This window comes from Selaginella moellendorffii, unplaced genomic scaffold (genome assembly GCF_000143415.4).
Source record: "Selaginella moellendorffii unplaced genomic scaffold, v1.0 SELMOscaffold_20, whole genome shotgun sequence".
Lineage (NCBI taxonomy): Eukaryota > Viridiplantae > Streptophyta > Lycopodiopsida > Selaginellales > Selaginellaceae > Selaginella > Selaginella moellendorffii.
Genome location: NW_003314281.1, coordinates 1,660,681 through 1,687,229, shown reverse-complemented (window position 1 = coordinate 1,687,229; position 26,549 = coordinate 1,660,681). Strand labels below are relative to the sequence as shown.

Genomic DNA, 26,549 nt, shown 5'->3' with positions numbered 1-26,549 from the left:
AGACAAGCTTGAGCACACTGCCAAGTCAGGGATGCCCTAAAGTTGTGATGCACAGTTAGATTGCTTAGTATGAAAGCTTGGCATATTTAACTTGAATACTTTGGTGCAAGTGGCACCAAGGACATGGTGAATGAGATGGAGACACCCAATCTCAATTGTTATGGACCCTTGGCTGGAAGGGCTAATTTAGGCGCATTACCAAGTGTGGGGGATGCCCTCGGGGTTATTGTCAACAACTTAAAAGTCTAGAAAATATAATATCTATTGGCGAACTTGTTAAGGTGTCAAAGTTTGATCACTATGTGCTCTTACAGCTAAGCAAGGACGAGGTTTTTGTGAGGTTAAAGAATAAAGTTCTTAATTTAAAGTGTTGAATTGAATTATTGATAATGGTCAAGGTGATCAAGTGGGAAGGACACCTAGGGGAAATGAACTACAACAATACAATGGTATTGTGAATTTAAGAAATAATCTCCAAAGAAGGACCTATGGGTGGGTCACAAAGTTGGGCCATGGATAAAGCCTAGAGTAGAAAATATTGAGGAGACTTACTAAGGGTAAACACCCTCTAGACTTGGCAAAGTAAAGCTTTTATTATAAACCAAAAGGATACGTTAAGGATGGAAGTAGTGATTTTGTGTTGCTTTATGCAATAATCAAAGGATAAAAGCAAAAGACAGTGGCAAAAAATGAGCCATGAAAATCATTGAAATGAATCTAAATGACAAAGTTAGGCAAGGAACACTCATATATTAGATGCTAATAGATTGTGAGGAAGAAAATATGTTTTCAAGGATGAATTCCCAAATGCTCCAATTTGGCAAAAGTGAAAGCTTCAAAGGAGAGAGCGATAAAGTAACCAAATAATAAAGCCATGGACAACCCTAGCACAAATTATGTAAAAATGGAATTTAGTGCTTAAAGTAGCACAAAATAGGAGAGAGGATGATGATGCCCTCAAGTAAAGAACTTCATAAGATGGGGAAGTGGAGTTTGCACAACATGTACAATGCAAAATGTTGAAGACACCTAGAAGTCAAAATTAAAAGTTCTAAAGTGTGATAGTTATATTGGTAGAGGTTGAGGCTACTCTTGAATGAGTAATCAAATTGAAATAGAGAATGTGTCTCTAACAAATTTAACATAAACTAAATGAGCAAAAGGGGAAGGACCACCATAAGTGGTTTAATAAGTCTTGAAGTTGGAAAGACTATGCTCCTTAAATGATGGACAAGGCATGTTGAACCTTTGGTGTTAAACCATTAACGAATATTAACTGTGTACCAAGGATGAAAAATGGTAATCCATTATAAGGTTACTTTATAAAATGATTTATTGTTCGATGAGGACATTGAACTTTGTTTATGGGTGGTGGAGTTGTAAGACACAAATCCTTAATCCCTAAAGTGGAGCTGAAAGGGTGCCATGTGGTAGTGGCCGAAACAAAAGCCAAACAAGCGTAATACATTTGGACTAAAAGTTCTAACTTGAAAAGTCAAGAGTAGGAGCAGAACTCCTAATGAAGGGCTTGAGGAACAAGCTCGAAATGGGCAATAAGTGAGTCTTTAGAAAAAGGACATAAGAGAACCAACACATGACACATGGAAGTGTCGACATGGACCCGAGATGAAGTCTAAGATGGAGTCTGAGATGGAGGTTCAAGATGGATCCAAGATTGAGTCCAAGATGGAGTTTGAGATGGAGTTTAAGATGGAGTTCAAGATGGACCCGAGATGAAGTCCAAGATGGAACCCAAGATGGAGTCTGAAATGGAGTCTAAGATGGAACCCAAGATGGAGTTTGAGATGGAGTCTGAGATGGACCCAAGATGGAGTCCGAGATGGACCTGAGATGGAGTCCAAGATAGGACCAAGACCAAAATTAAGACCGAGTCCAAGTCTAAAACCACGACTGAGTCCGAGTCCGAGTCCGAGTCCGAATACTAATATAGGTTGTTAGGTGAAAACCCAAAGCGATCATCCTCCAAAGGTGGCTATAGGGGGTTCCAAAAGTATACTAGGGAGAGTGTGGGGGTTGGACCTTAGTGGAGTCAGTTTGGCCAAAAAAGGCCAATGTGACCTAGGAAAGCTATGCCCACGTATTGGGTGATAATATATCCACTGAAGAGTCCAAAGTTAGAGTGAATATGGATAAATAAGCAGAGTAGCTTAGTGAAGTATTCAAAACCTAGCTTTAGCTCCCCTAGGAGATCAAATAGCCAATACTCCCAATCCAAGTGTGGGTGGCATTACTTACTTGGATACCTGGCATGGCTCAACAAAACTTTGCTCTAGCCCCATGGCTAGAGCACCTAAAGGCAGAAAGTGGGGAGAGTACCCATAAGGCTTATGTAGGGCCACGGTGTTCCTAAATGTTGTCCCAAAATCCTGGATTGTGGAAATGAAGAAAAGTAGTCCTTTGGTGTAGTAACCAAGAAGGCAGTCATATGGTGAGGAAGTCCCAAAGGATAGTGGGACTTAGTGGTCGGGCCTATAAGCCTTGATTTAGTGGTAGTGTTGGTGAATACAACCATGGACAGAAAGGAACTTGGTGAGGACTGAAAAAGGGATATTGGGGAAGGTTATTTCCCATATCTATGGAAGGATGTGAAGAAGTGGATCTAGGGTGATCACTCATAGATAGATAGCCCAACCTTTGAGAGATGGGACTGTGATATAGGTGGTGTTGGATCACAGTGTGACAAAGGTGAATAGGTATGGCCTTAATATAATAGGCTGATATGTCAGTGGTGGCATGGATGCCATTCTCGGGGCTAGTAAGCCCTATGTCCAGAATAAGACTTATAAAGGTTGTAAGTGAGATTCCTCCAAGTGGTCGGAGGTGCAGTTAAGTGACTAAAGTAAAATGAAAAATTTAATCACTTACACATTTAACATATGACACCTTAGGGAGTTTGGTTTTTTACATTGCTGTTCTTTGGGATGATAGATTATTATTGATTATGCATCACTATTGATAAGAAGATTAATGATCTTTCATGATGGTTAATTGTCCTCTTTGATGGTTTTTGGCTTTTTACATTACCACATATTCTTCGTGGTTTACTTTGGATTGGTCTATTGGGTTTAAGTTATTAGTAAGATGTTGCTAACACTTGCTTGAGCAACTTTAGTTCCTTTGAATTATTAACTAAGATTTATTCAGATTGCTTAGTGTGATGGTTGCATAAACAAGCATTTATTTGCCCTTACAATATTCATTTTACTTTGTTGATTGTTACTACAATTAATTTCGATAGATTTGAATGTTATTTCCTTTTACATTTTGCTTACCAATTAATGATACTTTATATTCTTTGAGATGTTTTTCATAAGTTGTTTATTTGCAATCTTTGGTAGTTAAGTTTTATTATTGAGTTTTCTTAATGATATATTTGCTATTGAATATTTGCTCTTGTGACTTTAACCTCTAATGATCTTGGTGGTTTTTATCCTATAATCTTGGTTTATCAAATGATACCTTAGCTGGAATACTTTTATGTTCTAATATAAATCTTATTCACTAATAATTTGGTCTCTAAAATATCATTGTCTCTGACTTTGATATTGTCCATTTTTAGGTTTTTAAGTTTGGGTTAGTATAGGTAGACTGGCTTCGACATTTCGTGTACATGGTGAAATCTTTAGTTATCACATCACCCGTTTCTTTGTCAATGTTCCTTATTTCATTTAAAGGGCCGGACCATATAAACAACTCTAATTGCCTATTTACAAAAGTCTATATAAACTTTATTAATAGGTTTTGTTTGTTTACTCATGAAGAATAGGGCCTCTATCTTCTCTCTCTACATCATCTATATATAAATAACCAAAGAGAATGATTTAAAAGATAATCAATAAGGGTTCAAATATAGAGAGAAAGGGCCCATAAATAAGAGTGCACCCCTTTTTCCAACCAATTAAGAGTCTTGAATATTTTGGGTTAAGCATCTTTGGATTTGAATAGTAGTGGGTTAAGTGACCTCTCAGGATGTTTAAATTCAAGAAGTTATATTTATTATTAAAGGGGTTTCAAGTTTGACTTTATTGGTTAGCTTATGAGAACCACATCATATGTTGAGATTGATATTTAGTAAGTCTAATTTGCCTCTAACTGAACTCAACTTGAGGGGTAAACTGTCAAGAGACCTTGGGTCAAGTGTCAAGAGAGTGAGGCTCTTAGAAGAGCTGTGCCTCTCAGCTTCCGTCCATGAAAGTATGAACTTGTAGGAAAATATAGTGAATTATAAGCAACCAAAAGGAATGACTCAAAAAATGATTCATAAGAATTCAAATATAAAAAGAAAGGGCCCATGAATAAAAATGCATCCTCTTTTCTAATTGGTTAAGAATCTTATGATACTTAGGGTTAAGCATCATTGAGTTTGAATAATGCTGAAATGCACATGTAAAGACCAGTTTCTCAACTAGTTTAGGTAGATATTTTAAAAAGGGTTTAATAATACCAACCTCCTGCCATCATAGCAATAAAGAAAAAATATTTAAAAGGACTTGCCGACATGTAACTTTTGATACCTATAATCACATTTGCAACACTCTCTTCTACTTAAAAAATATTGACATCCTTATCAATACATACTCTAGTCTAGACCACCACCAAGGAAACAACCTAAAAAAAAGTTAACAGTGTTCACTCTTTGTGAAAAATGCACCAACTTAAATGAGTTAACTTTATCTAACGCAAATACACTATTATTCGTATACCTAATATTTGGGCTTTATCGACAAGAAAATGACCAACAAAGTTAGCCACTGTTGTTGCTCTAGGTGTCACTCAACTTACAAAAATGATATTCCCTTATCATAATGTAAGCTGTTGAATATGGACTTCCTAGAAGGTCATCTAACATAAAAATGGAATTTCTAAGTGCTATTAGTCAAACATACTTGATATGATTAGAAAAACTCATTCATTGATTTGCACTTGTTAATGTTGGGAACCCTTATGATATTGAGTTTGGTCCCTCAATATTTATTAGGTGATAACTTAGCATGTTTGCCAAGACACCCTTGCTATCATTGCTTCATGTATTGGTTTTGTTTGGTCCCATTGACTATTTATGGAAACTATTTAGATTTGCTAGTTTTGTATTTTACAAAATTTAGAGATTTTTCTGAACACAATAGTGTTGTTCCCACATCTAAATTCACAATTTAGCACTATTTCATATTTAATAAATTTTTGTAGGGATAGTGGGTAGATATGATTTGGCCGATTAACCTAAGGTATAGTCTAACTTCTGCTTGCATGTGTGTCTTTGTTTTGTGTGTAACTTGGGTCTAAACCTAAGTTCTATATCATGTTAGCTAGTGGAGTACTCATATCCTTGTGTTTTGGTATGTTGAAATAACACCTAACTTTATTTTACGTATTGGTTCTAGCATTAGAATGTTAGAAACTTTAAGATTATTCCAACATTGCTCCATGCTCCTATCCTTTTGCTCAAAGGTTGGTGAAGACATGTTGTAAGATAACTTAGGAGTTGTTAGTTCAATAGAATGACTAATTAAACAAAGCTATATAGAAGGCTAAAGATGACATAAAGAAAGTGTTTTCGAGTTTTGGTTATGACTTGGATGACATTCTTAAGAAAAGGAAGAATTGAGTTCTATAACCATATTACTATATGATTTAAACCATTGTTCTATTTTTAATCTCTTGTTTCCATAACTATATTGTTATTTGAGAAAACTATATTGCTTTTGGCCATTTGTTACAACATTGGTATTGCCATTTGTATAACTTTTCTCCATGGTTATATCACCTTAGACTCCCTTATATGAGGCTTATTTAACTTTTTAAAGACTGATATCTATAGTTAGTTCATAAGAGGGGAGAATGATATAAACTATAGGAATATTTTAAGAATACTCTATGGTCTTAGGGATTTAGGGCTCTAGAAGGCACTTGAACCAAAGCCAAAGTCAAACTTATGGAATACTTTAGATTATAGCTATATGTCACTATAAATGGAGACATATCAATAATTGATTGTTAAGTGCTATTATAAACAAATTAAAGCAAAAGACAAAGGCCTATCAATACCCATTCCTGAGTCTTATCAAAGATAAATCCTAATAAACAACTATCTAATGTATTGACTCTTAATGAAGCTCATCAAATCCAAAATATCAAATCCCTATGGAATATATCAACTTCTCAAATGAATCCATTATTGATATGGATGACAAAACTAGTGTAAGCTCTTGAGTTTTTTAAATTTTTTGGGAGGTCACCCAACTCAATATTATTCAAACTTAAGGACACTTAACCTTAATTATCCTTCAATTGAAAAAAATATACACTTTTATTCATAGGCCCTTTTCTTTATATTTGAACCTTAATGGATCATCTCCCAAAGTAATTCCCTTTGGTTATTTACAATTAAGAAATATTTTGAACTTATGATTTGAAGTGATCAATAAGAATTATGCACTCTAAGTATTTATATGTATGGAAGGGGGAGAGATTGTATTAGTCATAAATAAAAATATTAGCATAAACTATTAGATTAAAGAATATATTTTGATATTTTAAGTATAAAGAAAACAAAAAATAAACTACTATTATGAGGTCTTTGGTATTACATCAATAAATTAATCTAAACTTGATTCCATGTGCTTGACTTTCAGTCTTGGCTTGAGGATAAATCACCACAACTTTTTCTCATGAAACATCAAATTGGCAATATAAACAACATCATTGTGTTCTAGCCACACAAACACTCATGTTTCTAGCTTCGTACTTGCTTGTTAAGTTGTGGAAGTTGGTGGTTCAAAAAGCAATAATTCACAAAGAATTGAAAAGCACGGTAACTTTAGTTAATCTTGGAAAATGGTTTATTATTCTAAACATTAGATATAGAGCTATGCAAGCATATCCTAGGCATATTCACCTTTTTAGCAAACCAAAAACCTATCTTGACGTGTAGAAATAAGAAAAATATTTTTAAAGATTGTAATGATAGATGTAACTGTGATTAGAAATAATACGAAATATAAAAAGAATAATATTCAAATGAATGGAGTAAAGAGAGTTTTACTTTTTTATAGAAAAACTTTATTACGAAGACCTAGCTCGAAGAGTAGGGTTTTACCTTAGCGAATCAGATGCAGCGGCGACGAAGTCCCTACGAGAGCCCTCCGCCATCGTCCCGGCGGAGCGGTGGCAGCCGGCGCCGCAGCTCAAGCCCGCGAGGAGGCCGCGGGGAGCCGCCGACAAGCCTGCTGGTCCGAAATATCTCGCGTGACACGAGGTACAAATCCTCTTTTGTGGGCAGTGGTTTGATTCTTTGCCATTCCAGGGCGGATGATCTGAGAGGCCCATTCGAGCGCTATGGAGCTGTCAAGGATGTGTATCTTCCCAAGGACTTCTACTCCGGGTAAGCGCTTGGGGCGTGATGCTTGGGTGTGTTTTTCTTTTCTTTGCTTGTTTAGACTAAAGTAGAAAAAGAAAAAGTTCACATTTGCTGAGACTTTAGTGTTGAATGAAGGGCCGTGAGAAGATCTCAAGATGAGAAGCAAGAGAAGGTCAGACTTGAAGATGGTCTTTGTAGCTAAGCTGTAGTTCTTGGGGAGATAGTGGCGTTCTTCTTTAGCATCTTTTTGAAGTTCAGTGGTGAAGACTACCAAGTCGAGATAGATTCTAAAAGACCCTGGCCTGGCAGCTGTTTGGTTCCACTCGTCTTAGAAGTTGCCAAGTGAAATGTGTAACTCGCACCGCATCTTGCAGAGAGCCTCGGGGATTCGGCTTTGTACAGTTCATCGATCCTCGCGATGCCATTGAAGCGCAGTACAAGATGAATCACCAGCTCATCAGGGGCCGTGAAGTTTCAGTGGTTTTTGCCGAAGAAACCCGGAAGAAGCCAGCAGAGATGAGAATGAAGGAAACGTCAAGGTATTCTTTTTCCCGTCAAGTCATTCCAAGACTTCTCTCAAGTGGATCAGACTGAGCGTTGTTCTTGTTATGTATAGGGACAGGCCAAGCTCAAGGCGGTCCCCTCGAAGAGGTTCTATTTTCTTTTTCTGGACATCTTGTTAGCTTGTAGCTTGCAGGTCGCTCGCGATCTCGTTCGCGGTCACCGAGGCATCCGTCGGCTTCACCTAGACGTCGTCGTCATTCCAGGTAATCTAAGTCTAATTTATCTTCTGTTTTCCATCGTGTTTGGCAGGTCATATTCCCCATCCGAGAGACGAGGCTACGATAGACAGGATAGACAGTACTATTCCCCTAGGCCGCGTGATTCCTACAAAGGATCTCCTCCCTCGGGCTACAACAGAAGAGGTCTTTAAATTTGAGGTGTTCGAGTCACAGTTTCTACGGGAGCTTACTTCGTCTTCTTTTGGATGCAGATCATTTTCCTCCGGTTTCTAGCTATCCGCACTTCATGCATCCAGGGATGGGTCGCTTTGACATGTTTGGGGCGCACCATCCTGGGGTGATTCCTCCGTATCCGCCGTATCACCACCCAGGCGCTAACAGGGTCTGGGATATGTAAAAAGTTCTTCCTACCTCAATTGTTGAACTGTTTTTACACTATTTAATTCAGTTGTCGTTGCAGAGAGACAATGTTTATAGAAAAAGTATCATTCACCCCGTTTCAGATATTCGTACTCACTTTACGTGGATCAACACAAGCACTGAAACTAAATAAGGTGACCTTTCAACTTGGCTAACTCATGCGACGCTTCTTTGTTGCAGCTTTTCCACAACCACAGCAGCATCAGCAACTGGGGATGACCACTCGGGCAAAAGGGCCTTGATGGTTCACAGCTGTTTCATACAGAGTAAGGTGAGATCTCAAAGTTCAAGATTCTGCACAAAGTCTATAAAGTTTCTGGAGGACAGTTGGGGCATTTGTCTTAACTAGAAGTCTAGACCTCTTGCATTTGACAGTAGCTGCTTTTTGTAGGATCGCAGTTGGGCTGAAGAAGAGACGATGGCTCCATACCTGTGCATCGTCTCATTTCTTCTCTTTTCTTTTAGCTCGGCACTGGCTAGCAACTACGATGTATCGGCAGTTTTTGTTTTCGGGGACTCTTTAGTGGATTCAGGGAACAACAACAACCTCCAATCGTTGGCCAAGGCCAATTTTCTACCTTACGGCAGAGACTTCGACACGCATAAGCCAACAGGTCGATTTGCAAATGGAAGGCTGGTCCCAGACTTCATTGGTGAGTTTCTCTGTCACTGTTGTTTGCCGCTTATATGTTTTCTCGAGCTTTCAGCATCATTCCTTGGACTTCCGTTCCCGGAGACGTATCTCTCGGCGGGAGACAACATCGACCACGGGCTGAATTTTGCATCATCTGGAGCGGGCCTGCTTCCAGCCTCTGGGAATGTGTTTGTAAGTGAGCTCTTGTTGTGTTACTGGTTTGTTCTTGTCTCAATCGTCAATTACCTCCAGGGAGAACACATTCCGCTTCCAAAGCAGGTTGCGAGCTTCAAGGAAGTCCATGCAAGGCTTGTGAAGAAACTCGGCCCGGAATCGGCCTCCCGCATGGTCTCCAAAGCCATTTACTACATCACAGTTGGCAGCAACGATCTGGTTAACAATTACTACCTCCTCCCCGGGGCTCCGCTGAGAACGCAATCGCCTCAAGAGTTCCAAGACTCCCTCATCGTAGTTTTCAGGGAGCAAATCAAGGTAGATTCAAAAAAAATTGTCCAGCACTGAAAGTCGTGATTCTCACTTCCAGACATTATATGGTGAAGGAGCGAGGAGATTTGTGATTGCATCACTCACGGCACTCGGCTGTAGTCCCATCAATCTTCTCAAATACCTCATCAAGAAGCCAGGCGAGTGTGCTGCGGAGCCAAACGATGCAGCAAAGTTGTACAACAAGGCCGTGGAATCCATGCTCAGCGAGCTGAGAGAAAGCTTGCCAGGAATCAAGCTCCTCCACGGCAATTGCTACGACATGGTCTACAAGGCGGCCTTGAATCCGCTTGCAAATGGTACGTGACAAAGTTTTCGTTTCTTTTTTTTGGTTTTCGCTCCTTGAAAGTTTCGAGATCACAGGATTCGACGAAGGTGATAAGGCATGCTGCAGTGGAATCGGCAAGAACGGGGCCATTGTTTTCTGCCTCCCAGACGTTCCCTCGTGCAAAGACCCCTCGAGGTATGTCTACTGGGACGAGTTCCACCCGAGCAGCAGAGTCTACGAGATCCTGGCTCGAAATTTTTGGAGCGGTGGCAAGGACGAGATTTATCCCATGAACATCCAGCAAATCCTTTGAGGCTGCGACGTTGTTCCAGCGATATTGTTCCAGCGATTCAAGGCAAAAAAATAAGATCAAGGAATAAATGTTTCCACAGCCAGATCCATCCACCAGACGTCGAAAGTTTTAATGCTGCCTGGGTTTGGTGGACGAAGTCGACCATCTTCCTAACGGAAGCCAAAGCTGCCATTATTTTCTTCTCTTTCGCAGCATTTAGTTCTAGCACAGTGCTTGCTTGAAATTTTTGTCCTCCTTGTCAGTCTCTAGCGAAAATCAAGTTGTTCTTGAGCTTCTTTGTAGCTTTTTCTCTTTTTGGGTCGCTTCCATCTACACGCTTTTCCATAGCCCGGCATTTATATGAGCGCTCCAAGCATAAAAAAGATGGTCTCGAATCGGAGCGAGTGAATGTTTGGTGAATGGGTTTTTAGCTCCTCCATAGAGTTTTACAAAATGGTCAGGCTAGAAGTTTCTATGGCTTTGATCGCCACCATGGTTATAGTGCTATCACTGGTAACATCTGAAGCTCAAGCCAAAGTTCCAGCGTTGTTCGTTTTTGGAGACTCCATGGTGGATGCTGGAAACAACAATGCTCTAATCACTCTGGCACAAGCAAACTTCCCCCCCTATGGCAAGGACTTTGATCAGAGCCAGCGTCCAACTGGAAGATTTGCTAATGGACGGCTTGTTCCAGACTTCTTGGGTAATGTTTTTTGTGATCTTCCAAAAGTTTTGTCATTGATCTAACTTATAAAGAGCGCTCGTTTGCTTTTGATTTGGTGATATCCAGCATCGCGCTTGGGACTTGATCTAGCTCCAGCATACGTTTCTGCGAATGACAATGTTTTGCAGGGTGTAAACTTCGCATCCGCTGGATCTGGATTGCTCGAGTCAACAGGCCTCGTCTTTGTAAGAGTTTCATAAGAACTTCTTTTATCATTTACCATTGAATTCATTGTCCAAGCAGGGCCAGCATTTCTCTCTTCCAGCCCAAGTCGATCACTTCCAAAACGTTCTGGACAACAACATCACCGCCAAGCTTGGATCCAAGCGAGCCCGGGAGCTCTCGTCCCAAGCGATTTACTACATCACCGTGGGCAGCAATGATCTTGTCAACAACTATTACCTCCTCCCGGCCTCGCCCCTGGCCGTCCGATACACTCCCGAGCGCTTTCAATCTCTCCTCCTCGCCGAGTACCACAAGCAACTCCAGAGGCTGCATGGATCCGGCGGCCGCAAGTTCGTCCTTGCTTCTCTCACGGCTCTGGGTTGTAGTCCCATCAACTTGCTGCGATACAACGTTGCCAAGAAGGGCAAGTGCGTGGATTTCCTTAACGACGCCGCCGCTCGATTCAATGCGGATCTCAAGGCCAGCGTCGTAAAGTGGAGCTCATCTCTTCCCGGGTCGCACATTGTCTTTGCAAACTCGTTCGACTACGTTCTTGATCTTGTCCGGAACCCGGCCGCTCACGGTAAACCATTTTTCTTCTTCTTGGCAAGCTTTAGAAAAAGATGACATGTTGATCTTCAGGATACAAGGTTGGTGACCAAGCTTGCTGCAGCGGAATCGGCAAGAATGGTGCCATCGTTTTCTGCCTGAGAAACGTCACCACCTGCGATGACACCTCGAGTTATGTGTACTGGGACGAGTTTCATCCGAGCTCAAGAGTCTATGGCGAGTTGGCGGACAGATTCTGGGAAGGATCTGTGCAAGACAGTTACCCCATTAACGTGAAACAGCTCTCCACTCTTTGAACTCTTTGAGACTAAGAAAGAGATTACCTTTTTAATATATAAAACTTATCTAAAGGGTTTAGGGCTTTGTGACCGCTCATGACAATTTGGAGGGAAGTCGAGAGTGGCAAAGTTGTGGAGCTGCCAGCATTGAAGAAGCTTTATCGAGTGGTTATGGAGCTCGGGAGTGGAGGGCAAGGCACGGTTCACCTGGTCATGGGGAGCAAGCTCTTAGCTGCAAAGTCACTACCAGAGGCGGCGCAGAGGGAGCTCCGGGTCATGCTCAAGCTAGCCGGCTGCCAAGGGACAATACAGCTCTACGACGTGGTGCTTGAGGAGGATCGCAAGTTCAAAGGTGGCCGATGGTGGGGAACCCTAATTTTGGAGCTAGGCTCATGCACGCTGAGCGAGAGGCTTCATAAAGCTGGCGGGAAGATGGAGGAGCAAGAGGCAGCGTTTGTGGTCAAGAGCCTGGCTGAGGCACTAGAACGGGTGCACTCGCTCGGAGTGGTGCACAGGGACGTGAAGCTGGACAACGTTTTGCTCACCAGGCTGTTGCCACCTTATGAGGTGAAGCTGGCTGACTTTGGGCTCGCCACAGACGTGGCTGAGGACATGCACGAGAACTGTGGCACCAATGGATATATATCCCCGGATGTGCTCAGGGCTGGCAAGGATGGCTGGCCGTTTTACTACACCAAAGCTGTGGACTTGTGGGGGCTAGGGTTGATTGCGTACGAGCTTGTCACTGGGTGGGGGGTGTTCTCTAATGTTTTTGATGTGGAATGCTTTCTCAAAAGTGCTGGGGATGCAGAGGTGGAACGGGCATTGAAGTGGGGCGGGGGTGTGTCCAAAGAGGCGAGGGAGCTCATCTTGGGAATGTTGAAGGTCAATCCAGAGCAAAGGCTAACGGTGGAGGAGGTAATCCGTCACCCGTGGGTCGTGGAGAATACTGACAGAACTGGTCCAGTTGAAAAGAAGCAAAGAACTTTGTAACAGAACATACACTATATGTAGTACTACAAATTTTGTATATGAGACACGAAAAAATGGAATGAAAACCAGAATTCGTTATAAAACCGAAAACAAATTCTTTTTTGCAGGATATGATTAGCACATGGAATTAGACAACATCAACCTAGGAGGATGTGAGCATATACAAGTGAAATTCTATGTAAAATTCGCTTAGAACCAGGGATGCCAAGTAGGATCCATCATACACAAGTTCTTTGGCCGCAACGCTGCTTCCACAAGCTCTGCCACTGCTGCTTGCACAGACACAGGTGGCTCGCTGGAATTCTCGTCCTGGGAAACAAAACAAACCGCTGTGAGCTTCCACAAACACAAGGACTGCTCTCGCTCACTTACCTCTTCGGGGTATGTTTGTGGAGCGATGCCCTTGACGCGAGCGAGCACCTGGTCCACGTTTGCGGTCACCTTCTGCTTGAGCTCCGTGGGGGAGATGCCACCCACAGCAGCGTTGGGCATTCCCGGTGGACGGCGCCACGACCAGGAAATAAGTTCGTCCCTGAAGAACATCGCCAGGTGGTTTTGAAGGTGTTGGTTCTGCAGCGATACAAAAGCTCATCAGTTGGAATGAAAAACGAAAGAGGCTGCTTCTCTGCTGACCTTGGGTGCTGTCACCGACTGTGCTGCCGCACACATTGCGGACACGAAAAGGCCCTCGACTCCAAAGGGAGTAAAGAAAGTCTGCAGGTTGCGAGTGAGCCTGAATGGAACCGGCTCAGCAAACTCGATCATGCCATTGATGTCGTAGGCTGTAAGGTATAAACAACTCAGAAGAGGATCCAGAAGAGCAAGAGAGCATACCGGGATGGAAGTCATTCTGGAAAACCTTGCCCGTGTTCTTTGCAAATAGGATCTTGTTTGGAGACCGGCCACCTATTTGCAGCATGTAGGACATGAAGCCAGACAAGGCCAACTGGACAGCAAACTGCTTCTTGAACGTCCACAGATGGTTGGAGCTCGGAAGTGTCTTGTACATAAACTGCGAGAAGACGTTCTCGTTGACAAGCGAGGTGATGATCTCATTGTACGTGTTTAGCCGAAGCTCCAGCACGGCTTCTGGGCTCATCTGTCCTGTGATGGTCTGGTTCAAGTGCTCCTTGAAATGCGTGATAGGAACATCGGCTTCGCGTCCATATCTCGCACAGTTGATCTCATACACCTCGCCAAAGGTGCTGTACATAAGATCCTCCTCCACCAATCGGACCTGCTGAAGAATCTTAGTTTAGCGATAAAAATATGGAGAGGGATTGAAAACATACCTGAGGCCAAACAGGGACGATGATGGGCGTATGGAATGCCAGATGCCTGCGCCTTGACTCTTTGTGCTTGTCAAAGAGTCGATTTAAAACCCTGAATAGCTGCACCATCCGCTCGTCGCTTCTCGCGCTCGGGGTCAGAGACGTCTGCACTAGGAAATGTCGCTGAGAGCCGTCACTTCCGATCATAGTTAGCCTTCGGTGACTGCTTCCATGTCTACGAACAATCGGAACGTCCGCTCCAATCCTGTCTAGCTTCACTGTATGATCAGGTGCTACTTCCTGCAGGTTAAAGAAGCCAAATTATCAGTAGAAAAACATACACAAGCTCTGCTAGCTTACCTTATCGTTGAAATACTGTCCTGGAACTTCAATGTCCAAGACGTGGAACTCTCTAAGTTGTCTGCTCTCTTCCTCAAGCTTCAATACCGCTGGAAGTCTATCCTCAACATTGGACTGGAGGACACTCTTCCAATGCTTCAAGCGGTCAGTCAGCTCGGCTAGAGTGGCCGGAAATGTTCCTGTGCTTTCTGGATCAAGGTCGCGTTCAAAACCTCTTTTGTACTCGTTGACGAAGTCCGTGTGCTTTGCCACGGTATCAGACGAAAAGCAAGCTTTGCAAACGCCAGCAAGCTCTTTCTTCAGGGACGGAGGGACTTCAGAGGTGGTCGCAGTGGGAAATTTGTAGCAGCGATGAAGCAAGGCGTGAACAACTGCTAGCAATCTTTCCTCTGGCAAAGGAACAAAACGTGCTCCGACTTCGGTTAACATAACCTGGAAACAACGATGCCGGTGACAAATGAAGCAGAGTAAATATCATGTACCTCCATCTCCGCCGCGAGATTGTTGTGTTTTAGCCTCAGCATGTCCATGATCTCCCTTGCAGCTTCAAATGAGCTGACAGCCGTGGCCCAGTGGCTTCGACGTAGCATGGCAAGCTGGTCAGCGGCGTTTGTTGACTGTGAAGTATCTGCAGACGCAGTTGCATTACCGTCGGACCCTCCAGCTTCTTGCGGTGTCGTATCAGCACTTCCATTTTGAGGTTGCGGCGCGGGGGTCTGCGAGCCTTGGGGGCCTTCAGAATTAGTAGTAGTACCAGACGCGTCCGGATTAGCAGCAACCGCAGCTACAGCAGCTTGAGCACGTGTTTGTGACCCTTTCACAGCATCCGACTTCGTCGCAATGTCTCTACGTTCCAAGAGATGAGTCCGAAGCCAATAGTACAAGGCCTGCAATCCGAAAGGGCATACAACAATAAGTTCCCAAATAATCGAAGGGCAATTACTAAACTCACCTGCGGAAAAAGTGCGACCAGCTTCGACAGAACATTCTTGCAATGCGATGCCTCGGGTCTCTCCAGAGAAAGTAGAAGCTGAGGTATCCACGGAATCCAGACCCAGTGAGTTATCTGGTCCCCGTACTTTTCGAATGCTTTACCGACGGTTCCATTTTGGTTATCGAAGCTCAGCAGATAAAGCACCCTGGCAAGATAGCTCCGACCATACGAGCTTCCATACTTGATACCTTGCAAGAAACAGCTCACTGCGTACTCCAGCCACAAGTCTTCGCCGGTTTCTTTGTAAACCTGCAAACGGATTTCTCAGTGAGCTGGGCCCTAGCACAAAATCACGCTCCTAACTAACCTGATCGCAATGATTTCCCCAGCTTATCCATCCCTTTGGAAGATGCTTGAACAAAGAAATGGCCGTAGAGAAAACCTGGTTGGCGGTCTCACTGTCATTCATCTTCTGCAAAAACTCTCCTTTCAAGCGGAAGATTTCAGCCTTGTGTTGATTCGGAAAATACTCCAAATTCGTTGTGTTGATCAGATTAAGTCCAGTGATTAGTTCGCCTTTCATGTCAAGGTATGCCTTCGCTTGTTCTCTTATTTTAACGAACGCTTCCTGCATGAGAAGATGCCATACTATAAATACTACAACAGCAATAAGAAAAATACCGACCTGAACTTCCATAGTAAGGAAGCCGTACATTTTGTTCAAAACAGTAACGCAGACTTCGTGCAAACCTTGTTTCCGAGCAACGTATGCAAGTTTGTTGACGCTCCAAGCTTTGTCTCTGAAACCAAGCTGGTGTAACTGCGGATTTGTCTCTTGCAGCGCCTTGAACGCGTTGATCACAAGATTGTACATGTGATTCCTCCATATCATCAAATCATTCCAGACCGTTAACTCGTCCCAATCGTTCGGAATCCTGAGCCTCCAAGTTTCTAAAATGTCTTTAAGATCCGCATACATGCCTGCACCTCCTTGCAGCTGTCCGGACCCTGCCGGTTGTTGCTTGTTTGCGTTTCCCAGTTCTAGTAGTATTCTTGTTGATTCCTGGAGCTCGACCAGTTGCTGAAACTGCTGTAATAGTGGAACGTGCGACTGAACTGACATCTCAGGTAATTGCCACCAGTTCTGGAGTGCAAGATCCACACCCTGAACGACTCTCATATCCGCCTCAGTCACACCGTTCATGCTGCCTTCATGAAGTGCGACATAAGTTTGAACCATCCGCAGCTTAGGTGTTTCTTCCACCTGCGCCTTCGGCAAAACGTCTTTAAGATGCGCCCAATCTGGAGACTTCCAAAGGCAGTCGAGGAGAATCTCGTAGTTCTCAACACTTTTACCAAAGTCTGCGAGGATGTCCCACTGATTAAGTCTCCGAGCGCAGGATATCCACTGCTCCTCCCAGAGACACATCTCAGCTTTGGAGACGGAATTGCTGTAAGATCCCTGAGTTGCCTTGCTCATAGCCTGGTAAAAGAGATCCTGTGCCCTCTGCCACAACCCATGCTGAACTAGAGACAATCCCGCTTTGGTGTCGTTGGTAATCGTCCGCCTTTTCCACAAGCCATAACGAACGTCTTCTTCGTCGAGCATTCTGTAGAGTTCAGCCAAAGCGTCGAAGCAGCGAGATTCTGTCGGGAACAACATGACGTGACTCTCGAGCAAAGATATCGCAATATGCCACGCGTTGTACGTCTTTCCCAAGAATCTGATAAGCTCGCTTGGAATCTTTGGCTGCGGTTGACTCAAAGACAGCCCTTCCAACAGTGCCTGTATCACGTTTGGCCTCTTATCCAGCTGCTTGCTATGGTAGTCTTTGGAGAGAAAAGTAATCATAGGCTTTGCTAGCATCACTTGCTCGTCCTTCAGCAAGGTGGCCCAGACTATCGGGAAGACCAGAACCCACATATGATACGCCACATGTGAATCGGTATTTGCAAGTTCCCGTAAAGAGACAATAAGATCCTCCACCTAAAACCATAGACAAGTAAGATGTCGACGAAAACTTAGAAATTCATATCAAACCTGAAGTTTATTCTCCGTCAAAAACTTTGCATGCTTGTTCACGATGCCTATAAAAGAGAGAGGCGCTTCATCTGGTGTGTCAGCCTGTTGCTGCATTCCAGGCCTGTCGGGAACTCCTCCGGACGGCATAAGCGGAGGTACTTGTGCGGCATTGGGAGCAAGCGTGATTGGATCGTTCTCCACAAGAATAGCCAGTAGAAGGTCCAAGCCTTGCTTTAGCCAGAACACGTCGCTTAATGCTTCCCATTCCTGATTCTGAATAATGTACTGCAAGCGTGTGAAAAGCGTCTTCGCAATAGATTCGTGGTAGAGTAAGAAAAATTTCTGCCGCATGTCCGGATCTCTGGCCCTTAGTCCCAATAAAAACTGCTTCTCAACTTTTACGAAAATCTCGTGCCTCACAGACAGTGGATACCTGCACAAATTGTATGTTAGTTAGCATTTTTATCAAACACGGCAAGGAAACCTCTTACTTGGATGCGTCCGAACATAACCGATATAGCAACGCTAAAAACTTCGAATCCCATTCGTCTAAAGCAGAACCAGTCATATTTTTCTCGGCTTGAGCAAGACGCTGTAGGAAAGTCAGGACATCCTTCGTGTTCAACACCCCCACGGACGCACCGGAACCAGAGGCTCGAAAGTCGTTCTCTATCCACTCAATAATAACGTCGAGGATGGTAAGAAGTACGCTTGGATCCGTTCCTTTCTCAGACAGAATCATATGAATCGTCTGTGAGCAAAGTCGTTTGCACTCAGGTACTAGCAGAACTCTGCCACTGATAAGCTTTAAAAGAGAGCGAACGTTGCTGACGTTCATGCCTGCCGCAGCCTCTTGATCGACTCGATGACCCTGTAAGATCTGTTTAGAAAACATAGAAAATTTAATCAATTTCAACCTGTCGGGCAAGTGCACCCGAGCTGTTGGTCATGTCCCGTGCGAGACGCTGAAACACGCGAACTATGTGAGTCAAGTAGCGGTCCAAGTAACTTCGGTTTCCTTCACTGAGCGTATTGAGCAATGCCAATAAGAAACTGATAGTAACGTTTGCAGAGCGAGGTTCAAGAGTAGACGGGGTCGCAGTTACAGCTTGTAAGTGCTTTTGTAACAGCTCTTCCACCTTCTGATGCAGAAGCCTTACATCTTGTGGGTTACTGAGGGAATCAGAGGGGAAGGCGTTGAACACCAGCTTCAAAACATTACAGATTGACCTTCCAACATCAGCGAGTTTGCTATTGAAGGACGGATCCAAAACCTTCAAAATTTTATACGTTAGAGCGTAAAGGAGCAACGCGATATGTCTTACTTGAATGATCTGTTGTACGTTGTTCCGAATAAAAAGTTGAGGCTGCTTTTCCAAGACTTTACTCATCACATCAAGTCCTTGCACAAGAGCGGTAGACGGATCCTTTGTGGTCTGAGGTAAAGCGCTGCTCAGTAACTTCTCCAGGTAGTTAAACTTCACATTTGCACCAGGCCACACTTCCAGTGCTTGCGTAAGGAGGTCCAATGCTTGCTTATACATCGCTGCCATTTCCTTATCCTTCGGATCCATCACCAGCGACACCTGGTAGATACAAAGAAGGCTAAGAACCAAGCAATAGAATGCAGCTGGTTACCCTTATCAAGAAGTTGATGATCATTTCTTCCATTGCAGCGTTCGGCTTAAACTCCTCATCCGGCTGACCCATTGAATTTGGCGTGCCAACGTTCGGTATTGAAGGAGTACTTGATCCCAGACCAGGTGACATCCCAGAAAGTGATGGCTCACTCTTTACTCTCTTGGTCTCGTCCGAAGACAGTAGTTCCGGTGGTCTCTTTGAGCCAACTCCTACGTCCGTAGCTGCTAACGAGAATGACGCACCATCTGTAGATAAAGGTTGATCTCCTTCCATAACCGCCTTTGCTTCTCCCTGCCGTCGTTTTTCCCATGATACCACGAGTCCAGCAAGGTCAATAGCCAGCCTGCGGTTTTCCATCGGAAGATTTCCAGGGAGCCCAAGGCGGCTCAGGGAGTTCACCATCTGAGGTACAAACTGCGCCCGGCAAGTGTAGAACAGGTCCGAGTGTCGAACTATTAGCTGGAAGATGTGAATAAGATTTGGTACCGAGTGGCCTTCCTCAACAAGAATCTTCTTAGTGTAACGTATCCATATAGGTATCTTCTGTTCACCCAAGGGAAGTCTGCGAGGAAGAGCTGGCATCAAAATATCAAGCGCCTGTCTTGCCAAATTTCTGTTCTCCGGTTGGCAGGTCCGCAATAGTGCAACAAAAACCTGAATAGACAGAGTTCAAACGATGCATAATCTTACAATCTTGTGATGTACCTGAAGGATAATCTTTTCTGGAGCCTGATATGCATCGAGAAAACGGCAAACATTCACAAAAGCCCATTGCTTGCTTGCACTGTCTTCGCGCTTTAAATGATTCCAGCCAAACTTGATAAGTTCCTTACGATGTGTCACGAGTTCGTGGGGGAGATACTTCAGCAACAACGTCGCCAGCTGCAGGAGTTCTATCCTAAGAGGCTCATCGTATTCAGCGCTGACCTGAAATGCGATTCCCACTGACATTAGTGCTTTCACACAGAACAAGTACCTCTTCGGGAGGATCCAACAGCTTGTCCACAATAGTCTTGATGATAGGCTGGTCGACAACGTCGGCACTTTGATTGTTTTGAAACGAATGAGTTAGCATGGGAAGAATAAGCATTTGCATGGCGACCACCAAGGACTCTTGCTTCAACGACTTCGACTGGAATATTTGAAGAAAACGTTGCAGAACAGCTTTTTTCTCCTGGGGTGTATATCCTTCACCGACCTGATGAAAAGAATTTGAGAAGAACATATCAAGTTAAAAACCTCACCTCGATCATGTAGAATTCTTTCAAGAAGGTATAATCAACACGAGTTCGGACCAAAAATATGGACAGCATTTCGAAAAGAATATCAACCTCCGCTTTATCGTGTCTCACATAATTCAGAAAGCATTTGACTAGCCGCTTGCTCTCCTTCACCTACAACGTACGTGAGTTAGCAGTATAGATGCAAAGAAAAGCTACTCACTTGCACCAGAGTCAAATTTAGCTCGTTCTTTAGTCGTTCCTGCCTTGCGGGCGATTGCCACAGCCGAACTAAGGCTTCAAACACGGTCTGATTTTCGTGCAGCCAGTCCGGTATGAGCTTGACCAAAGTAGCTACCAAGGCAACACCTTGAAACAGGGACTCTGACGTCGTAGAAGGCGGCGGAGGTACCGATCCGTCAGCACCACTAGCTGTTGAACCTGGATCTGCTTCTTCGGTTGATGGTTGAACTACAGTAAAAGCACACTCGATGATCTTGCCCGGTGACTTCGCCAACTCCTCACGAAGGGGTTGCCCCTCATCTGACTTTATAACGTCGGAAAATCTGACAAACAAGTATCAGCGAGGACACGAATATCACGACAACCTTACCTTCTAAAATAAGCTGGCTCCGAAAGGCGTGCCAGAAAGTAATCTACTGATTCTGTCGCATAGCGGTTCAAAAACCTTGTGATAGGTAGCCTGTATGGGCTATTCAACTCACTGTACACTTGCCCTGGAGGGAATGCCGCCTCCAAATGTATGGTTAGTTGAAAAAGCTCATCAAGAAACTTGTTGGCGGCCGGAGGAAGCAGATGAAACAGCTCTATTATGGCTGAAACACACGAGGAAAGTTAGAACTTCCACAACACCGATATAAAGACATACCCGCAGCGACCTTCGCTTCCTCCCCGGGCTTCCAGGACTTTACTGTTCCAGCAAGCTTTTCCGGCTCTAGCCACTTCTTCAGGTGTTCCATGAGTTTACCACCGAGTGTCACGTTGAACCAATTAGAAAGCAGCTCCAACAGTCGAGCAAGCCCTTGAAGCAAGGGAATCGTCAGATGCTTATACGATGCCAGATTCACAAGAATCGGTCGCAGGCTACTTTGCAAGAGCTCCTTTGGCAGTTTTTGTTGCTGAATAACCTGAAATATTACAAAATGTCATGAATACGATGCGAAGAGAGAGAAGACGTATTACCTGACGAAGACCTTCCTTGGCTACTGCAACTATCTCTGGTGTTCTACAGGTCAGGGATTTGAAGAACATAGCTATGATCCGTGACCGCAGCTCATTATGAGCTGCAGTTTTGAAATCCGCCCAGGCCATAGCAGTGCATAGCAACTCAATGCAAACTGTTCGAAGCTTGGTCAGGGTGTTTGCCATTTTCGGACTCATGAACTTTCCAATCAGTACAGCTTCGTCAGCTTCCGCAATTTGAAGAGCGTCCGTCAAGAGTGTGACAAGTTCCGGAGTCATTTTAAGAAGAGGCGGCCGCAAGGCCAGGCAGAAGTTTAAAGCCATCACAGTTCCGACCTGCAAAACGGGTGTCTATAAGAGAATTCACAGAGACACGTCCTCTGAGTACCTGTTGTTCAACGTGCTTTGTGCGAAGAGGTCGAGAAATCAGAGGTTGAAGCAGTGGCTGATGTAGCGGTTCAAGCAGCTCCGAAACTTCACTCCCTGTCCTGCTGGCCAGAAGTGCAAGGCACTGCTGGACACTCTTTCGGACAGTATGTGTCGCGTTGGGATTAAAGAGTTCCGCGGCCAGGACGTCCACAACACCCTGAAAGCTTTGACGCCGAGGCTCATTGTTTGCCTCGTCTACGTTGTTCACCACCCGCAGCACCTGCGTCAGCACTTGGCTTACTTCATCCTGTTCCTTACTTGCATGCTGCGGTAGCTTCTTTAGTACGTACACCAGAGCACGCACTGCACGAACTTGGAAGATGCAAAGAGTGTCGACTGTAACCTTTCCCACCAAAGCACCAAGTCCCATTACCCCGCCCATTTGAGCTTGCCATGTACTCCCGTAGCAGCAATGTAACAATCTTGGTAGCAGCTGCTCAAATACAGGAACTCGTACACCCGGTGGAGGCGAGTAAACCGGGTTCATTGACGGGCTTGAGACCATCATCGGCGTTCCAGGAGTGCTTACACCCTTCGGAATCAGCACGCCAGTGTGTTTCGCCCTCGCAAAGATGAGAAGCGCCTCCGCAAAGACGTTTAAGCCCTGAAGAGCGGCCTTGGCATGTTGTCTGTTCTCGTCCATCAGAACAGCTACCAGAGCGTCCAGGAATATAAGAGGATCCAGTTCTTTCAAGCTCGAATGACTCCGAGATTTTGTTGGCAAGTCCCCCGCCGTTTGGCTCGACGAGGCAGCAGCGTTTCCCGAGCAAGATTCGACGTGGAAAAGCATTGCAAAGTGGCGGCAGATATTTGGCACATAGTCGTCTTTCGGATCTTGAAGATCGTTCTCCACGCTAGAGGCTATAACTGTTGTCAGAAGAACTTTAAATATACTTCTTTCAGCGACCAATTGAGTTTTTGTTTTAACGCCGAGATCGACCTGTACACAAATGCAACTTGAATAAAAATTTCTAAAACTCTACACAAAAGTACCTTCATATTTGAGACTTCAGCTCTTCGCTTTGATGGATCAACGGATGTCATGAGCATTGTACTAAGCTGGCCTGGCGTAACTCCTTCTTTACCAATATTTCCTTTGAGATTCAATACCGATGATAAGCAGACTCGCAAGAAATTCAAAGCATGCTTCCGATAGAAGGTGTCCACGCCGTGTGACTGCATCACGGCTGCTCTTGCCAAATAAATGCACCGGTCCAAAGGCACAAGAAACGAAGTGTTCGGCTCGAACGTCAGAATCAGTCGAAGTCCATGCTCCGGGTTTTCCTTGCATTCTAGTGCCAAAGGCTCCTTCAAAAACCTCCTGTTTCTTCCGCCGAGCTTCCCAAGTAACTGCAACGCCTTGGCACCCCATATGTATGGTTTAGGCCGGAGGTGTGACCACAGCGTGAGTATCAAGTCGGGTATCGCATTGGCCATGCTCGGCTCCAGAAACTCCGGATTCAGGCTGTCAATCCAGTACTCCAGTGTTCTGAAACCCAACGCAACAAGGTCGTCATTCCCCTTCAAAGCAAGTACCAGAGGTTTCATAAGACGTGGTAAGTGTGGCAGAAGCGAGCTTAACCGGGCCGGCATAGTCAGGCATAACTCCACTATAAGATCAGTCATATCCATGCCTGTGGGTCCTTCGATCATAGCCAGTAGCATATTGAGACACGGTTGTAACGTAGCAACGAACTCCCGAAATAAGAGCTCGAACTTTCCACCTGATAAAGCGCGAAACATAATTCGCATGAGCTGCATATATCCCAACGGCTTGTCCACTTCCGTAGCATTCTTCATGCATACTTCCATAAGGGTGAGGACGTGAGGCTGTAAAACCCTCTCGCAGTCGTTTGGATACTTCGCGACCGCAACAAATAGATATCTGAATAGCTGCAGCACGAGCTTGGCCTGGGGAGTATCCGGCTGCTTTAAAGTATCGAGCTTTCCCATAAGAAACTGTATCAACACGTCCGCAAAATGTCGTGTCAACTTCTGGTTCTGTAGCAGGTTTGAGAATATCTGAAGGAGCTGGTTGTTGGCCAGAGTGTACTCAAATAACCGTGGCATACATCTTGAAAACAGGTCCATGAGATTCCGGGGTTCCATCACTCCAAAAACGGATGTGTAGTGCGTGAACATATCCTTCTCCTCTTCTTTGTCTTTGTAAAGAGATAAGCAAAACACTCCAGTTGTAAGGATCCCCGAAGCGGCTAGAACCTGTACGAACCAAATTCAAAGAATGGAATGTAAAATTGGATGCTAACCTCGTCCTCTCGCATGCCTTTGGGCCCGCCTGCGTTGACAACTGCACCTTGAGGCTGCTGCATCGACACTTGAGTGGCTGTGAAATTTGTGATGCTCCATATTAGAGTTTTCATTCCTGTATCGGAGCAAATAAGAATGACATCCAAGAATTAAAAACCCTTGTAATACCCATTATTAATGTTTTGATAAGCTGTTTGCAGTCCGCAAAATCTTTCGCATGTTCTTGAGGCGTTTGAAGATTCAACGCAGCCTGTTCAAAAAGAAGCACCACGTTAGATGAGGTAATGCGGGAAGATACAACCTGAACAGGAAGCTCTAGCTTGGTTCTGGTACTGAAGTCGTTACGTTCAAGCTACACACAGAATCCAATATAAGTATCTTCCGTAATATACACTTGATCGTCACCTGTGAAGCATAACGTTTGAGTGTTGAGAATTTACTCACAAAGGCATCCAGAATCCGTCCCTGTAACATGCGGTTCAATACCAAACTGACATTTAGAATGTTACCAGTAGTTTTCTGCCATCTTCTTTGCTTGGGTCACCACGACGACTGTATATGGTCTCAACCTGAGTATTTTTAAAAACCAGATCAAAGAGGATAAAGAAAACTCATCCATTCGACTTACCAGGTTAAGCATAAGACGAACGCAGGTGGTTTGTACACCTAGCGGTAAGGAAGGGTCGTGCACATTTCTTGAAAACATATATACAATCAAAGAAAGCTATAGAAAAACACAGACGGTGAAAACAAAGACGCAAAGGCTTTCCACACCAACCTGTTTAAGTGTCAGTTCGAGTCTAACGTGGTGAATGAGTTCGGCTAGTATACTGTACGCCAAAGGCCGAAGTCCCTCAAAGCATGCTCGACCTGTTCCTACAAGAACTCTAAATGCACGACCCCTGTTATGCGAAGAATAATCATGAATGTGCAGACCTTTCATCTAATAGCTTGTCCATCAGAGGAAACAACCCTCTTTGAAAATCAGTGGCCAAAACATGACGCGTAGCGATTAGAAGTTCCTGTAAGCAGCGTAAGATAGTGAGATACAACAATGGGGGTGTAAAATTTTTGATAGACCAGACCTTTCGGATGGTGACTGAGTCAGGACACGAGATTAACAAGTTCACAATACTTCTAGACATACTCTCTTCATGTGGACGGATAAACTCGGCAAAGCTCTTCAGCAAGTAGCACAAAAAAGATACTGTCTGCCAAGAGAAAAACAAGCACTTAACCCCCAGAAAAAAAAAATCACAAGAAATACATACCTTCACTTGACCCGCTTTAAGGTCCACAAAGTGACCCTTCATCGTCGGATGAACCTGGTGTGGTGCTGGTCCTGGCACTGCGATGGCATTAACCATGAGCGGAAGAAGAACAGGAATGTTGCTCGGAACATATCGCGGATAGATTTGGAAGAGGTACATGACGATGAGCGGGCACTCCGAAAGTATTTTAAACGATCGCGTACTTGGATTCAGTTGCCCAGAGATACTTCCCCTTTGAGATCCCACAAAGCCAACGTTCTGTGGAGCAGCCGCGGCGGCGGCGGCAGCGGCAGCAGCAGCAATTTGGACATCACTGTTGGTCTCTTCAAAGAAGTAGCTTACGGTGCTCTTGAAGTTTTGATAAACCTGGCAAACAAAACCAGCCAAAGAAACTCTTTGAAGAAGAAAAAAATCTCTCCGCATACCTTGCAAACGAAATCGAGGAAAGGCTGCACGTCCGCCTCCAGCGCCGGGCGGAAGTTCTTGTGGAGATCAAAGATGATGCGCATACAAATGAGCCCATTCTCTTCGTTGTCCGTGCCGAGAACTTGCATCGACAGCTTCAAGAGATCGGAGACGAAGGGCCGGATGACCTCGCTGTGCGGCAGCCGGTTGAGAATCTCGATAATCACAAACCGGAGCTTGTGCTCGATGGAATCGCTGGTCTGGGGCTTGGTGGTGCTGAGAAGCAGCGACGAGAAGACCCGGAAGTAGTTCTTGAGGAAATTGAGGTACTCGGATGTCTGGACGATCTCGATGCTGTCCCGGACCTCGGTGGCGAGCTGATGCCGCTGCTGCATCGCTGAAAATTTCCACGAATCAAGAGAAAATCCAAGAGAAAACCGATGCGCGTACACAAGTCTGGGTCCAGGAACTTGCTGGCATGCTGCTCGAAGTTGTTGATCGGGATCATCGCGCTCCCCCGTCCTCCTCCACCCGGGCGGAAGACGAAAACCCTAG

At 44.5% G+C, this 26,549-nt stretch overlaps 4 protein-coding genes across 5 annotated transcripts; 3 read left to right on the top strand and 1 right to left on the bottom strand.

Moving 5' to 3' along the window:
* The first annotated feature begins 7,112 nt into the window (after nucleotides 1-7,112).
* Nucleotides 7,113-8,564, top strand: LOC9637483 (serine/arginine-rich SC35-like splicing factor SCL30A). Of its 2 annotated transcripts, none has more exons than XM_024677802.1 (7): nucleotides 7,113-7,276; nucleotides 7,325-7,402; nucleotides 7,753-7,917; nucleotides 7,995-8,029; nucleotides 8,076-8,145; nucleotides 8,192-8,304; nucleotides 8,373-8,564. In XM_024677802.1, exons 1-7 carry the CDS (start codon nucleotides 7,131-7,133, stop codon nucleotides 8,516-8,518), a joined length of 753 nt encoding a protein of 250 aa, XP_024533570.1. In that variant the 5' UTR covers nucleotides 7,113-7,130; the 3' UTR covers nucleotides 8,519-8,564. The 2 variants fall into 2 exon arrangements, with proteins under 2 accessions (XP_024533570.1, XP_002973036.2); XM_002972990.2 differs by having other exon boundaries at nucleotides 8,192-8,319; nucleotides 8,373-8,476.
* A 113-nt stretch (nucleotides 8,565-8,677) lies between these two features.
* On the top strand, nucleotides 8,678-12,048 carry LOC9637482. Its single transcript, XM_024677663.1, has 10 exons — nucleotides 8,678-8,812; nucleotides 8,933-9,194; nucleotides 9,249-9,367; nucleotides 9,428-9,667; nucleotides 9,720-9,978; nucleotides 10,043-10,254; nucleotides 10,651-10,942; nucleotides 11,030-11,148; nucleotides 11,204-11,711; nucleotides 11,771-12,048. The coding sequence occupies exons 1-10, from the start codon at nucleotides 8,783-8,785 to the stop codon at nucleotides 11,992-11,994; spliced, it is 2,265 nt and encodes a 754-aa protein (XP_024533431.1). The 5' UTR covers nucleotides 8,678-8,782; the 3' UTR covers nucleotides 11,995-12,048.
* A 24-nt stretch (nucleotides 12,049-12,072) lies between these two features.
* LOC9636821 (probable myosin light chain kinase DDB_G0292624) lies at nucleotides 12,073-12,969 on the top strand. Its single transcript, XM_002972988.2, has one exon. The coding sequence runs from the start codon at nucleotides 12,073-12,075 to the stop codon at nucleotides 12,967-12,969; it is 897 nt and encodes a 298-aa protein (XP_002973034.2).
* Nucleotides 12,970-13,032: 63 nt separating this feature from the next.
* LOC9636820 (transformation/transcription domain-associated protein) lies at nucleotides 13,033-26,548 on the bottom strand. Its single transcript, XM_024677734.1, has 36 exons — nucleotides 26,445-26,548; nucleotides 26,015-26,391; nucleotides 25,590-25,955; nucleotides 25,404-25,529; nucleotides 25,255-25,340; nucleotides 25,097-25,205; nucleotides 24,947-25,042; nucleotides 24,828-24,887; nucleotides 24,724-24,783; nucleotides 24,620-24,670; nucleotides 24,487-24,568; nucleotides 24,318-24,433; nucleotides 23,044-24,270; nucleotides 22,010-22,990; nucleotides 21,622-21,957; nucleotides 21,308-21,566; nucleotides 21,032-21,254; nucleotides 20,642-20,984; nucleotides 20,443-20,592; nucleotides 20,175-20,396; nucleotides 19,904-20,125; nucleotides 19,196-19,852; nucleotides 18,883-19,143; nucleotides 18,475-18,831; nucleotides 18,049-18,428; nucleotides 17,576-17,990; nucleotides 16,220-17,521; nucleotides 15,902-16,162; nucleotides 15,553-15,843; nucleotides 15,083-15,487; nucleotides 14,601-15,032; nucleotides 14,262-14,540; nucleotides 13,804-14,206; nucleotides 13,603-13,751; nucleotides 13,342-13,539; nucleotides 13,033-13,278 (listed from the first exon to the last, which is right to left on the bottom strand). Exons 1-36 carry the CDS (start codon nucleotides 26,500-26,502, stop codon nucleotides 13,159-13,161), a joined length of 11,460 nt encoding a protein of 3,819 aa, XP_024533502.1. The 5' UTR covers nucleotides 26,503-26,548; the 3' UTR covers nucleotides 13,033-13,158.
* Between the last annotated feature and the right edge of the window lies 1 nt (nucleotide 26,549).

Coding starts and splice junctions, on each gene's coding strand:
- LOC9637483 (XM_024677802.1), top strand. CDS start 7,131: ATGCAGCGGCGACGAAGTCCCTACGAGAGCCCTCCGCCATCGTCCCGG. Junction 8,030..8,075: donor AAGGCGGTCCCCTCGAAGAG/GTTCTATTTTCT, acceptor TGTAGCTTGCAG/GTCGCTCGCGATCTCGTTCG. Junction 8,305..8,372: donor CTCGGGCTACAACAGAAGAG/GTCTTTAAATTT, acceptor TTTTGGATGCAG/ATCATTTTCCTCCGGTTTCT.
- LOC9637482 (XM_024677663.1), top strand. CDS start 8,783: ATGGTTCACAGCTGTTTCATACAGAGTAAG. Junction 9,979..10,042: donor CTTGAATCCGCTTGCAAATG/GTACGTGACAAA, acceptor TCGAGATCACAG/GATTCGACGAAGGTGATAAG. Junction 11,712..11,770: donor CCGGAACCCGGCCGCTCACG/GTAAACCATTTT, acceptor GTTGATCTTCAG/GATACAAGGTTGGTGACCAA.
- LOC9636821 (XM_002972988.2), top strand. CDS start 12,073: ATGACAATTTGGAGGGAAGTCGAGAGTGGCAAAGTTGTGGAGCTGCCA.
- LOC9636820 (XM_024677734.1), bottom strand. CDS start 26,502: ATGATCCCGATCAACAACTTCGAGCAGCATGCCAGCAAGTTCCTGGAC. Junction 26,392..26,444: donor GTTCCTGGACCCAGACTTGT/GTACGCGCATCG, acceptor GGAAATTTTCAG/CGATGCAGCAGCGGCATCAG. Junction 25,341..25,403: donor ACTCAGTCACCATCCGAAAG/GTCTGGTCTATC, acceptor CGCTGCTTACAG/GAACTTCTAATCGCTACGCG.